We start from the raw sequence: 14421 nt of genomic DNA, 5'->3' as shown, positions 1-14421 counted from the left end.
ATCAGACAATTAAAAATTCCTGAGACAAAAAATGAACCATTTTTCCCCTCCTCCCTATCAAGTTGGAGGCACAATTAGGTTAAGTGTAGAACAAACCACTGAGGCTTTGTGGGCCAGAGATTGGTGGCTCTCTGAATTGTTACAATTGTTGGTCCTCTAACTTTCAGTAAGAGAATTATTCTCAGTTGTTGGCCAACCAGTGGAAATAAAACTTACTTAATGGGGGCAGCTAGATGGCGCAGTGGTTAAAGCACCGGCCCTGGATTCAGGAGTACCTGAGTTCAAATCCGGCCTCAGACACTTGACACTAGCTGTGTGACCGTGGGCAAGTCACTTAACCCCCATTGCCTAAAAAAACCAAAACAAAACAAAAAAAACTTACTTAATGGTTATCTACCTTCCTGTATTATCCAATAATGAAGCTTCAACTCTGGGGACTCTTTATTCTAACTCACCCTCCTTTGAAGAATTGGACCCAGAACTTAGCTACATCTTTCACTGGGGATTCTAGGGCTTCTCCTAGGCATAGAGTGTAACTTTCTTTCTTTCTTTTTTTTTTTGGTGAGGCAATTGGGGTTAAGTGACTTGCCCAGGGTCACACAGCTAGTAAGTGTTAAGTCTCTGAGGCCAGATCTGAACTCAGGTCCTCCTAAATGCAGGGCCGGCGCTCTATCCATTGCACCACCTAGCTGCCCCAGAGTGTAACTTTCTAACATTATTGCTTAAAGTCACCACCAGTATGCTTCCCCCCAAATTTTTTATTTTATGGTCACCTAGCCTTAAGTATCTTTCAGAAAGGAACGTTTACTAAGGTGATTACAAAAGCACGAATAGCTGGTACAACACCGCCCCCCCCCCTCCAGTCTGTGATATATTCTCCTACAAATACATACAAATTCCAAGGTGAAAGTGGGCTCAAGTCCTTTTCTCTCATTCCTAGGGTGCTCAATAATTTCCCTTTAGAAATGGTGCAGTTTCCTTGTCGGGCTTCTTGTACAATGAATTCCATGATTTCAGTTTTTGTTTGGCTCCTGATACAGCCACTGGCACCAGCTGGTTGGGTATGTTGTTTACTGCACCTTTAGAAGGTGCAAAGACCTTCAGTCAAGGGGAGGAGGAGAGAAGGGAGGAAGTTGACCTAAATAAGGTCAAAGCTAAAGCTTTGCCACTCTGCCAAGACCATTACTTCTTAGAGATGTGCAGGAAAACCACACTTGCTTAATTTTCCTTAGTTTCTCTGCCTTATTTATTCTTTGGTGATTTATGCTTTATTCCTGACCAAATTTTCCCAGACTATTGGAACAGAGTTCTTTTCCAGTGTCATTTCATTTAATTCAGTAGCTTCCAAGGACTTTTCACACTTTGTCTAAGATCTTTTCATTGATTGATTCATAAGTGTTCATACCTAATTAAAGTATCAGAGATAGAACGGGCTGGGGGTAGTTTCAACTCCACTCTTACAGTAGAAACAAATAACAATACTTCTACATTAATCAATGAAATATATTGAACTACTGAAAAAATTCCCAAATCTGTCAGTCTTTGCATAACTTATATTAGTAAGCACTCTGAACCTGTGTATGCATGAGACAAGGGTTTTTACACATGGAAATCTGTGTTTGGAAAAATACATTCAAGTATGCAGAATTCCTGCAGTGTGAAGTTTTGAGTTAAGATAAAGGCACATTTCATTAATATTTTAATCCCTATCTTTAATTCAGATAAACTTTGACCAGAACACAAATAACTAGTTCACCTTTATACATTTGTGTCAGTAATTTAATGATCACTATTTACTGAATACTTTGAGTCATAGACCGTTTTGGCACTCTAAACCACAACTAAGTTTTTCAAACAATGGGCATATTTTAAAAGGATGAGTATGATAACAATTTTTTTTTAGTGAGGCAATTGGGGTTAAGTGACTTGCCCAGGGCCACACAGCTAGTAAGTGTTAAGTGTCTGAGGCCGGATTTGAACTCAGGTACTCCTGACTCCAGGGCTGGAGCTCTATCCACTGCGCCACCTAGCTGCCCCATGATAACAATTTTTAAAACTTAAAAACCCCCCAAATTTGATAGCTAGTGATTGTCAGTATCTTTTTACTTAATTTAAACCATAAAATTATTTGTTGAAAAGTGTATTTTTCTCATTTGGCTATTCCAGTAACTTAAATTCATGGCAAATGTGAATGGCCAAATATAAAAATGCAGGTCACTGAATATCAGAGAAGCTCTTTACTTTGTCCAAAACTGAGAAGGCATCACCAGCCAGAATCGAGATGTTTCAAATATAAATATTTGTTTACAAAAAAGTTCTGTTTGATTAGAGGAGGTAGACAATGTTGAAACCCCCCCCCAATATAGAGAAATATGATAAGTTTAAGAACTAATGCACAATGGAGTCGCTAAGCAAATAGAAAAAAAAGTAATTGTAAAAACTCACGTGAGAAGAAGTAACCAAATCAGATGTGACCTTGAGTTCTCCATTACTGTTATTTAGGACTTCAGAATCGTCATTAAAGAGGAAATTCTGGGGAGGCGCCATTCCTCCATTAAGTTTGAGAAAATCATATTCCATCTTTTCTGCTTCTGAGGCCACACACAGATTGTAAGAATATGGTAAAGTTCCTTCAGTGTAGTTTGGGGGGACATTAGGTTTAACCTTAGAGCAAATATCTACATGGACACAGCTCAACATGTTAGGATTGCAAGATCTCCGAAGACGAAAGGTGATGGCAAGTGTCACTGTGACAAGGAACAATACAGAGATTAGGGACAAAGCTATTACTAGGTAAAACTGTAGCTTAGACTGGGGGGTCAGGATATCTGTGTGTTCCTCCCTTATTTCAGGTAATGCTTCCTGCAGGCTGTCGGCAAAGACCAGGTGCAAAGCCACAGTGGCTGACAATGGGGGCTGCCCACCATCCTCCACGGAGACCAGAAGTCGGTGTCGAGCTACATCTTTATCAGCTAAAGCCCTGGTTGTTCTGACTTCACCTGTTCGAAGCCCCAGACTGAAGAGCCCTGGATCGGTAGCCTGCAGAACGTGGTAGGCTAGCCAGGCGTTGTGTCCCGAGTCAGCGTCCACTGCCACTACCTTGGTGACGAGGTAACCAGGCTCGGCTAGTCTAGGGACTATGTCGAAAAGGGCTGAGTTGTCGGATGTGAGAGCTGGGTATAGGATGTTTGGGGCATTGTCATTGCAGTCCACTATGAACACTCGAAGGCTGACGTTAGCTGACAGAGCAGGTGACCCAGAGTCTTGGGCCTGCAGTGTTAGTTCGAAAGTATGGATCTGCTCATAGTCGAATGAACGCTGTGCGAAGATGTCCCCATTATGTCCATTGAGAGAAACGTAGGAAGACAGCAGGAGCGGGGCCAGGTCACTGCTCACGATGGAGTAGGTCACGTGGCTATTCTGCTCAAGGTCAGGGTCCTCTGCCAAGACCTTGGCGATGGAGGAACCAGAAAGGTTATTTTCAGAAATGTAAGCAACGTAGGAAGGTTGGAGGAAAACTGGGGGGTTGTCGTTAACGTCTGCTATGTGCAAGGTGAAAATTTTGCTGGTGGATAGAGGGGGGTTTCCCTTGTCTATTGCTGTCAAAGTGATGTTATACTTCGGAGTCTGCTCACGGTCCAGAAGCCCATCAGTCAACAGCTTGTAGTAATTTCTGGAAGAGGACTCTAACTTGAAAGGAAAATTTTCTTGGATATAGCATGAGACCTGGCCATTTTCCTTGGAATCTCGGTCATGTGTTTTAATGAGTGCGATAACAGTTCCCGGCAAAGAGTCCTCTGGAATTTGATCAGAGAGTGAGATGAAGGTCACCTCCGGGACACTGTCATTTTCATCGAGAACTTCAATTTGAACGTTACAGTGTGCTGTGTGACCTCCTCCGTCCTTAGCCTCGACATCCATCATATATCTATTTTTTTCTTCAAAGTCCAATATTTCTTTAGTTGTAATTTCGCCGCTACTGGGGTGAAGGTAGAACAGTCGCCTACTAGTATCCTCGTTTCGGAAGGAGAAGGTTATTTCTGCATTGACCCCCTCATCTTTGTCAGTGGCAGTCACACGCAGTACTGAGGACCCCGGGGGCAAGTTCTCCCGAAGACTGACCCTGTAGACATCTTGGCTAAAGATTGGGGCATTATCATTGGCGTCGGTGACATTGATCCAGATCTGAGCCGTGCCACTTTGGGCTGGTTCCCCGCCGTCTATAGCCATCAGGATCAAATGGTGAGAACTTTGTATTTCTCGGTCCAGGGATTTTTCCAAAAGCAATTGAGGGTATTTACTGCCATCTGGTCTTTCCTTCACTGATAGAGAGAAATAGGGGTTGGGACTGATCTGATATGTTTTAAGGGAGTTCATGCCTACATCTGAATCTCGTGCTGATGCAAGAGCAAATTTCACTCCTGGAAGTGTTATTTCACTGATTTCTAGGTAAATATAGTTTTTCAGGAATTGTGGTGGATTGTCGTTAATATCCTGTATCGTCACAATTACAAAGAAGATATTCATTGGATTTTCAGCCACTGTTTCAAACTCCAGAGCACACTCGGACTGGCCCCTGCATACTTCCTCTCGGTCTATTCTACCGATCACCAGTAATTCTCCATTCTCTGAGCTCACAGTAAAGTATTCATTCTCTGAACTAACCCGCAGTTTCCGAGCCGGCAAGTCCCGGATATCGAGCCCCAAATCTTTGGCGAGGTTCCCCAGCACTGACCCTCTCTCCATTTCCTCTGGAATGGAGTAACGTATCTGCTCGGAAAGCGCGAGATTGAACAAAGACACCAAGAAGGGAAACAGTACCTGCAGCCTCAGGGCCCAGCCCTTCTCCGAACTCCTTTCCATCGCTCAAATTCTCCTGCTTCTAAGGTCCCGAAAATCTGTGTTTCAAATCACTCCCAAGTCACCAGAGACCGTAGTGCTGCTGGATCTTTATGAATGTGTTTCCAAGGAATCCTTGAGGATCAGCGCTCTGGAAACGAATGTGTACGGGATCGATCGCGTTCGCACTATGACTGCTGAAATTATTCTGCAGCCTGTTTATAGACAGCACTAACCTAGCTCGGAGGCGCCATAAGTAGACGGCGGCACCCAGAGGCTCATGCTGAGAACTTCACCCATCTCAGCATACTTTATATAATACAAAGAATGAAATACTGTTGGTCTCCCCACCCCAAGGATAAACCCTTGGCTAAGTCCAGTTTTCTATTCTTTTCGATAATGTTTCACTTAATTTAAAACGCGCAAATATTATGGAATTTACCACACAGTTTGAGCAAATTGCAGGGCAACTCACCCATGAAACTCTGTTATTGTTCATGTAATTCTAGTTTAATTTTATACCGCTTCAAAAATTCTAAGAAAGGTTAATTTTTTTTCTTATTAGGAATTTATGTAAACTCAGTGGGGGTGGCATAAAGTCGTTTAAGGTAGTAATCAGGGTTTCTGCAAAATTCCCATAGTCCAGCTTGCAGTTGTTGTATTCTGCTTTATTTCTGTATGTCTCTAGTTTTATGCCAATTAGCTAATTCACTAGCTTTCTTTATTATGAAAAGTTCACTCTAGATAATGTGTTAATTAGTTAATTAATCGATACTCATATCTGGAAAAATAGATTCTTCGTCTACTTACTATTTACTCTGTATGCATGATCTCAATGATTTTTGGACTTTTTTCCACGGTGTAAATGACAATCTAATCACAGTTTCTCATTTTATGTCACTCACGTTTATATTCTTTCAGAAATAGAAGGCTTTAGGAGTAGTTATCCAATCGCGAATATATCTTCCTTTATGACTTTTTTTTTTGTTAGTGAGGCAATTGGGGTTAAGTGACTTGCCCAGGGTAACACAGCTAGTAAGTGTTAAGTGTCTGAGGCCGGATTTGAACTCAGGTACTCCTGACTCCAGGGCCGGTGCTCTATCCACTGCGCCATCTAGCCGCCCCTCCTTTATGACTTTTAATAGTACACCAGAACCAACGAAAGACTTGGGCCTGTTATCCTTTATTCTCTATAAGTGACCAGTCTACATATCTTTTTAAAATATACAATTAAAAAAATCATATCTTTTACCCCATTTCACTCTCACAGGAACGTGCTGCATCTGAATTTCTACCATATTCTTACAGGCAAGGACAAATCATTAGCATAATAAATTTATTAGTGGTCTTTTAAAAAAGAATTAAAGTCCATGATTAAAAAAAAAGTTAGGGACTTAAAAAAAAGAAATAAGTTTGGGATCGTCTGATATAAGCCAAGTAAATTTGAGGTAAGAAGTAGAGAAACCACTTAAGAATACATCATTTTACTTTACCTCTGATGACTATAGTATGGAAAGTTTCTTTGCAATTTCTTTTTTTTTTTTTTTTTTTTTTTTTCTTAGTGAGGCAATTGGGGTTAAGTGACTTGCCCAGGGTCACACAGCTAGTTAAGTGTTAAGTGTCTGAGGCCGGATTTGAACTCAGGTACTCCTGATTCCAGGGCCGGTGCTCTATCCACTGCGCCATCTAGCTGCCCTTCTTTGCAATTTCTTATAAAAAAAAGTCAGCAGCAGGTGGCACAGTGGTTAAGCACTGGCCCTGAATTCAGGAGGACCTGAGTTCAAATCTGGCCTCAGATACTTGACACTTACTAGTTGTGGGACCCTGGGCAAGTCACTTAACTCTCATTGCCCCGCCCCAAAATAAAATAAAATGAAATGAAAAAAAAAAACTCAGCAGCAAATGACATTACTACTAAGCCTGGAGTAAAAAACTAAACAAACCCAAAGTCTGGCTTTCTCTTTCAAAGATACTGGAGGAATAAAGAATCATTAACCTTCTCAGGATCTCAATGATTCCCTTAAATTGACGTGTTTTATAAAGGAAACTAAAATCCTTTTATTCTAGATACTTCAAGAAAGACTTAATAACTGACATTTGAAAAACAAGACATAAATCCTAAAGCAGGATTTATGTTCCAATATATACTTAATAATTCCATTAAACAGGCATCATCACTTAGTAAAATAATATGGAAATATGAAAAGTGTTAGTACGTATAACAGCTGAATTGTATAGAACTTTTGACTTTTGCAAAGTGCTTTACATAGATGATCTCACTTGTTCTTTACATCAATGGAGATTGAGGACCCGAATATATTTGACTATGTATACTATGTAAAGTATGTATTTATATAGAGTATGTGCATAAACTATGTACACAAGTATACTACATATGTATTACTAGAAAACTACATATTGACTACATATTTAACCCATTGTCAAAGCTGTTACAAGGAAGAGGATAATAAGAAGCTTATGAAAACTATTGAGCCTCCTCCATCCTCAGATCAACCTCCTCCTCCATCACTAACACCTCTCCCTCCACCTGAAAAGCAAGCGTAATTTTGAAAATTATGTACTTCAAAAATTTCTCTACTAAAATCCACCTTTGAAAGTTCTATTCTTTTAGCCAATTAAGTAGTTTAGTTGAATAAGTAGAAGTGGAGTTGAAAAGGTTATATGATGTTTAGTTTGTGTCAGCAGTAGTAGAGAAAATGAATTTTTCAGGATTTTTGGAGTATTTGTTCATTTGCCTATCTTACAAATCAGTAAATTCGTACTAGATTTTTTTTTGGGGGGGTGAGGCAATTGGGGTTAAGTGACTTGCCCAGGGTCACACAGCTAGTAAGTGTTAAGTGTCTGAGGCCGCTTTTGAACTCAGGTCCTGCTGATTCCAGGGCCAGTGCTTTATCCATTGAGACACCTAGCTGCCCCTTGTACTAGATATTGTTTAAAAGACTAATAGATAACTTAAAGAACTTTGAATGACACGCAAAAATTACAGAGTGGAGACAGTGAAATAAGGAATGTTACCTTTTGTGATTATACAACTACTAGTATTTTACATCACATTTCTTAGGCATTGTGTTAATTTACAAACTTTTCACAAAAGCTTTTATGGAGAATGAATAACGTGATAATCAAATTTCAGGTTAGTGCATCATCTCACAACCTACCCTGAAAATTCTTGACAAGTAGAAACCCAGTGTGCACACTGAGTGCTTAAGAAAAGGCAAAGAGATGTAGAGCAATTGCAAACCATCAGGAAATTCTAATTTTATTAAACATTTATAGTCATTTCAGGGCAGTAGTGGACATAGAGACACAATCGAAGTCACTAACACCTGGATTCAAGGGCTACCTCTGACTTAATGCCTATGTGACTCTGGGCAAATCATTTTTCATTTCAATTCTAAAGGCAAGTCTCAAAGGCGGTGAAGGGCATATAATTTGCCCCTACTTGCAATGGAATACAGATAGTTTCTTCACTATGGAGTTCCATATACGAGATCCCTATTCTTTCAATTGAAATTATTCTAAGAAGGTGAAATTTGTTAATAGAATACAGAAAACAAATGACAATTGGTTTCATATATTAAAGAGAAGTGAAATAAAACTGTAAGGCTTTGGAGGTTATTATTAAGGCTATTAAGAAGAACCCACCTGAAAAGAAGCCGATTGATCCTTATTTATACCAACATTTTCTGATGTTAATAGAGGTTCCCTTTTTTCACAGCTCTGCTGGCTGATCAGGGTGTCTGCATAGTTGGGCTGAGGAAAGATCAAGTGACTCTTCCGAGAATCCGTGGTGAGAGAAACCTCATGCGAATAGGTCTGAAGGAAAGCTCTCACTCCATCTATTCCCAGAAACTGGGAGGAGGGCACTCCCCCGACAGGGGCACCCGCAGACTGCACAACTTGCAGCATCCACCACCTTCTCAGCCTGAGAGCCAGCAGAAGGACAAGGAAGGCAAAGAACAAGCAGGAGACCACCGCCACTGCTATGACCAGGTAAAAGGTGAGGAGAGAGTCATCCTGGGTCTCTGGGGAGGCCTGGCTGCTGAGGTCAGAGAGGATGTCTGGGATGCTGTCAGCCACTGCCACAGTGACACTGACAGTGGCAGAGAGAGGGGGCTCGCCATTATCTGTCACTGCCACGATGAGATTCTGCTTGAGGGCATCTTTGTCCAGGAACGTCCTGACCGTCCTGATCTCCCCCGAGTGCAGGCCCACGGAGAAGAGGCCGGGCTCTGTGGCCTTGAGCAGGCGGTAGGACAGCCAGGCATTCTGGCCAGAGTCTGCATCCACGGCCACCACCTTGGTCACCAGGTAGCCTGGCTCAGCAGAGCGTGGGGCCAGCTCCACTCCACTGGAGCCATCCGTGGGGAAGGCGGGGTACAGGATTTCCGGGGCGTTGTCATTCTCATCCAGGACGAACAGAGTCAGGGACACGTTGCTGCTGAGGGGAGGGTCCCCAGAGTCCCTGGCTGTCACTCTCAGCTGACATTCCCGGAACTGCTCATAGTCAAAGGAGCTCAGAGCATAGAGGGTGCCAGTCTCTGAGTTGATGGAGACAATGGATGACAGTGGTGGTGCCTCCAAGGAGAGGGTACTGTCCTCGATGGAGTAGGTGACTAAGGCATTCTGCTCACTGTCTGGGTCGTGGGCAGTCAAGGAGTAGATGGAAGCTCCCCTGGGGTTGTTCTCCCGGATGTAGGCAGAGTAGGCTGACTGGCTGAAAGTCGGTGGGTTGTCATTGATGTCTGCCACGTGCAACAGGATGTGAGTGTCTGTAGACAGAGCTGGGCTCCCAAAGTCTTCTGCTCTCACGGTGATGTTGTACTCAGACACCTGCTCCCTGTCCAGAGCCCTGTCAGTCACCAGGGAATGGTAGTTGTCCACCTTCTTTTCTAATTTAAAAGGCAGATCGCCTGCCATGGAACACAGGACTCGACCATTTTCACCAGAGTCTCGATCATGCACGTGGAACAGAGCAATCACAGTCCCAGGGGGAGCATTCTCAGGGATTGAGCTGGTGACAGAGGTGATAGTCACTTCTGGGGCATTGTCATTGACGTCCAAGATTATGACGTGAATTTTAGCTCTGCTTCGGAGGCCAAGACCATCCTGAGCCTCCAATTCTATTACATAGAATTCTGCATCTTCATAATCAAGATTTTGTAAGGTTGATAATTCTCCAGTCACAGAATTCAGTTGGAATATTTGAGAGGTTTCCCCCGGTCTTTTCAATCGAAAGTATCTTACCTGCGAATTGATTCCTTCATCTGCATCAGTGGCATTCACTGTGAGCAGTACTGTCCCCTGGGATACATTCTCAGGAACACTGACGGTATACACAGGCTGAGTAAACACTGGGGCATTGTCATTTGCATCCAAGACAGTCACTAGGATTCGAATAGTGCCAGTACGGACCGGTTCTCCTCCATCCCGTGCTGTGAGCACAAGATGGAGATTATGTTCTTTCTCCCGGTCTAGGGCCTGCTCTAGTACCAGCTCTGGATACTCCACCCCATCCCCTCCCCTTTGCACTCGCAGGGAGAAGTGATGATTAGGGCTCAGCTCATATCCCTGGAGAGAATTCACTCCCACATCCTGGTCATAAGCACTTTCCAGAAGATGCTGGGTTCCCACAGCTGTGAATTCACTGATTTTTATTTCTAGCTCCTCTTCCCGAAAGCGAGGGGCGTTATCATTAATGTCGGTTATCTCCACTTCCACTGAATATATTTTCAATTTATCCCCAACCAGAACATTAGAATACAACAGGCACTGGGTACTCTGAGCGCAGAGTTCTTCCCTGTCTATTCTGTCCACAGTGACTAAGCTGCCGGTTCTGACATTGAGAGCGAAATGCTGCTTCTTACCTTTGGAGACAATGCGAGCCCCTTTCTCCGACAGTTCCCGCGGCTCCAGCCCCAAATCCTTCGCGATGTCTCCCACGAAAGATCCCTTTTCCATCTCCTCGGGAACCGAGTAACGTATCTGAGTGGCGCTGATATCCCACAGTGTCACCAGGAGAAAATAAAGCAAGACTCGCTTTCTGCACCCTCTGTGGTTTTGTTCAGCGACCATTCTTTCCTTTAGAAATGTTTTCCTTATTCTGTAGCTGAATCTGGGTTAGTTCTTGGATTCTCTATTTCCCCTGTAGTATGTGTCCAGAACCGAAGTTTGGAGCGTGTAATGTTATGGGGCTTAATTTCTTTGCATCCCGGAGCATGTGAGTTTGATTTCCCAGAGCTTTGTTCCCTAGCACCCGGATAGATTAGGCTGGTCCTTGCCCAGAATTTCTCTAGCTGATTGGTGGACAGCGGCGACCAGAGGCTAAATCAATTATTGCATTTGTTCTGAGACGCTGAATGTTTAGACTGGTAAAAGGTATAAAATGTCATTAAGAAAAAAAAAATTGAAGTCAGAGAGTTGGAGTTACCTGTGGTCATAGCTTCATAGAATCATAGTTTTAAAGTTGGTGGGACCTTCCGTGTAATCTCGTAAAATTCCATTTAGCCTCATAGTGTTAAAATATCATTTTAAAAATGCCAATCTTTAGAATGTTTTTATTGTCAGGTTTCATAATATTTATCTTTGATTACTTAGGCTAAACAAATTATAAGCCACACAGATTAAAATGTATATGTTCTATAGAACAACAAAGATTTTCTGTTTATTATGTACCTTTCAGACCTTAATCAGTAAATCTATTGACCCTTCTAATCTCTGTGTACCTGGGCATACTTATCCATATGTTTACACATACACTTATTTCTATGTCTGATGATGTATATGTGTATATATGTATAGATAAGTATATATACATGTATATTATCTATTCTTCAAGCTACAATTTCACATGGTAATAATTTGTCCACAACAATAGATTATAACTTTTGAATTGTCTATTTATTTTCTCAGTAAATCAGGAATTGAATGCCTCCTACAATCGCAGCCTTGCAGTTTTATAGAGATCGCACAAGCTATATAAATTGCCAACATTTTTCAATGTTCTCCCCCGAAAAAAGTACTAAACATGATGACTGTAACCTTGTAATTATTCATTGGTTCTAATCATCTGGTGTATGAAGTTCACTATGAACTAGAATTTAACATAATCTCTATTCTTTAGTGTCGTTGACCAATTAAAATGTAATAGTGTTTTTAGAAATGAGAAAGTATTCAAAAGCTTATTGACTATAATGGCAAAGCAATTGAACATGGAATTATTTTGCAATATCTTAAGGAAATCAATCTCTTCATATTTATCTAGGCTGGTCCTTACATGGCAGAAATAGAAACGCAATTTGTCCCATGGGAGATAGAATGATTCTCTGTCTATCTCTCTCTTTCTGCGGGGCAGTGAGGGTAACGTGACTTGCCCAGGGTCACACAGCTAATGTCATGTGTCTGAGGTCAGATTTGAACTCAGGTCCTCCTGAATCCAGGGCGGGTGCTTCATCCACTTCGCCAACTAGCAGCGCCCAGAAATGATTGTCTCTTGAGAAAGTGTTAGGCATGAATATGTGTTGAATTATTATTTAAATGTACAATTACTCTTCAAAAAATAATGTGTTCCAAGTTATTCCCCAATTGAGAAATTATCAAAGGATATAAACAGGCAGTTTTCAGATGATGAAATTAAGACTATCTACAGTCACATGAAAAAATGTTCTCAATCAACACTGATTAGAGAAATGCAAAATAAAACAACTCTGATGTACCACCTCACACCTATCAGGTTGGCTAATATGACAAGAAAGGAAAACAATAAATGTTGGAAAATTGTAACATTAACGCATTGTTGGTGAAGTTGTGAACCGATCCAACCATTCTGGAGAATAATTTGGAACCTTGCCCAAATGACTATAAAACTGTGCATACCCTTTAACCCGGGAACACCACTATTAGGTCTACATCCCCAAAAGATACCCAAAACGGAAAATGACCCACATGTACATGTGTATAGCTGCTCATTTTGTGGTGGCAAAGAATTAGAGATTATGGGGATGCCTATCATTTGGGGAATGGCTAAACAAATTGTGGTATATGGATACAGTGGAATAATATTGTAATGTAAGAAAGGATGAGCAGGCATATTTCATAAAAACCTGGAAAGATTTATATGAATCGATGCTGAGAGAAATAAGCAGAACCAAGAGGACATTGTACACAGTTTCAACAACATTGTGTGATGACCAATTGATAGTGATGATAAATTGTGATAGACTTCGCTCTTATCAGCAAAACAATGATTCAAGACAATGCCAAAAGACTCGTGATAGAAAATGCTCTCCACATGCAGAAAAAGAACTATGGAGTCTGAATGCTAATTTTTAAAATATATATTTATTTTAATTTTTCTAAATTACATGTAAAACTATTGTTGAGTTCCAAATTTTTCTCCCACACTGCCTTCCCTCTAGCTTCCCAAAGCCAGTAAGCAATTTGATATAGGTAATACGTTACAATCATGCTAAACATATTTCCACATTAATCAGAACAAAAGGAAAAATGCAAGAAAAAATAAACAAGAACAATAACAAAAAAGCAACAACAAAAGCAAAAATAGTATACTTCGGTCTTCATTCAGACTCCATAGTTGTTTTTCTGAATGTGGAGAACATTTTCCACCATAAGTTTTTTGTCATTGTCTTGAATCATTGCATTGCTGAGAGAAGAGCCAAGTCCATCACAGGTGATCATTACATAATGTTGTTGATACTGTGTGCAATGTTCTCTTGGTTCTGCTCATTTCACTCAGCATCAATTCATGTAATTCCAGGTTTTTCTGAAATCCACCTTCTTATCATTTCTTACAGCGCAATAGTGTTCCATTACATTTATATACCACAATTTGTTCAGCCATTCCCCAATTGATGGGCATTCCCTCAATATCCAAAGCTTTTCTACCACAAAAAGAACAGCTATACATATTTTTGTACATATGGGTCCCTTTCCCTTTTCTGTAATCTTTTGGGGATACAGATCTAGGAGTTGTATAGCTGGGTCAAAGGGTATGCACAGTTTTAAAGCCTTTTATACATGGTTCCAAATTGCTTTCCAGAATAGTTGGATCAGTTCACAGCTTCACCAACAGTGCATTAGAGTTCCAATTTTCCCACATCTTCTCCAACATTTATCATTCTCTTTTTTTTTGTCATATTAGACAGTTGGATAGGTGTGAAGTGGTACCTTAGAGTAGTTTAAATATGGATTTTTCTTATCAGTAGTTAATGGGAATATTTTTTCATATGACTGTAGTTCTAATTTAATCATCTGAAAACTGCCTGTTCATATCGTTTGACCATTTCTCAATTGAGGAATCTGAATGCTGATTGAAGCATACTATTTTCATTTTTGTTGTTGCCTTTTTGTTCTTGTTGTTTCTTTTTGTGTGTGTTTTTGCCCCTTTTGTCCTGATTCTTCTCTTACAAGACTAATATGGAAATATGTTTAAGATAATTGTAATGGAAAACCTCTATCAGATTGCTTGCTGACTTCGGGAGGGGGTACAGAAGGGAGGAAGGGAGAAAAACGTGGAACGATAAATTTTACAAAAATGAATGT

The 14421-nt window shown here is 40.9% G+C and overlaps 1 protein-coding gene across 9 annotated transcripts in view; it reads right to left on the bottom strand.

Moving 5' to 3' along the window:
- LOC122740066 (protocadherin gamma-C4) overlaps window positions 1-14421 on the bottom strand; it is a 249367-nt gene that overhangs the window by 147598 nt on the left and 87348 nt on the right. The window contains exon 1 of one of the 9 annotated variants that reach the window (XM_043981864.1): window positions 8506-11075. The exons of 7 other annotated variants lie outside the window; for them this stretch is intronic. In XM_043981864.1, coding sequence (XP_043837799.1) covers window positions 8506-10935 — 2430 coding nt within the window. In that variant the 5' untranslated portion in view covers window positions 10936-11075. Of the gene's footprint in view, window positions 1-2445; window positions 4879-8505; window positions 11076-14421 lie in introns of those variants that run through there. One more of the 9 variants, XM_043981872.1, reaches the window with a different exon arrangement.

Source organism: Dromiciops gliroides, chromosome 2 (genome assembly GCF_019393635.1).
Source record: "Dromiciops gliroides isolate mDroGli1 chromosome 2, mDroGli1.pri, whole genome shotgun sequence".
In the NCBI taxonomy this organism is placed as follows: domain Eukaryota; kingdom Metazoa; phylum Chordata; class Mammalia; order Microbiotheria; family Microbiotheriidae; genus Dromiciops; species Dromiciops gliroides.
This window is presented reverse-complemented; position numbering and strand designations above follow the sequence as displayed.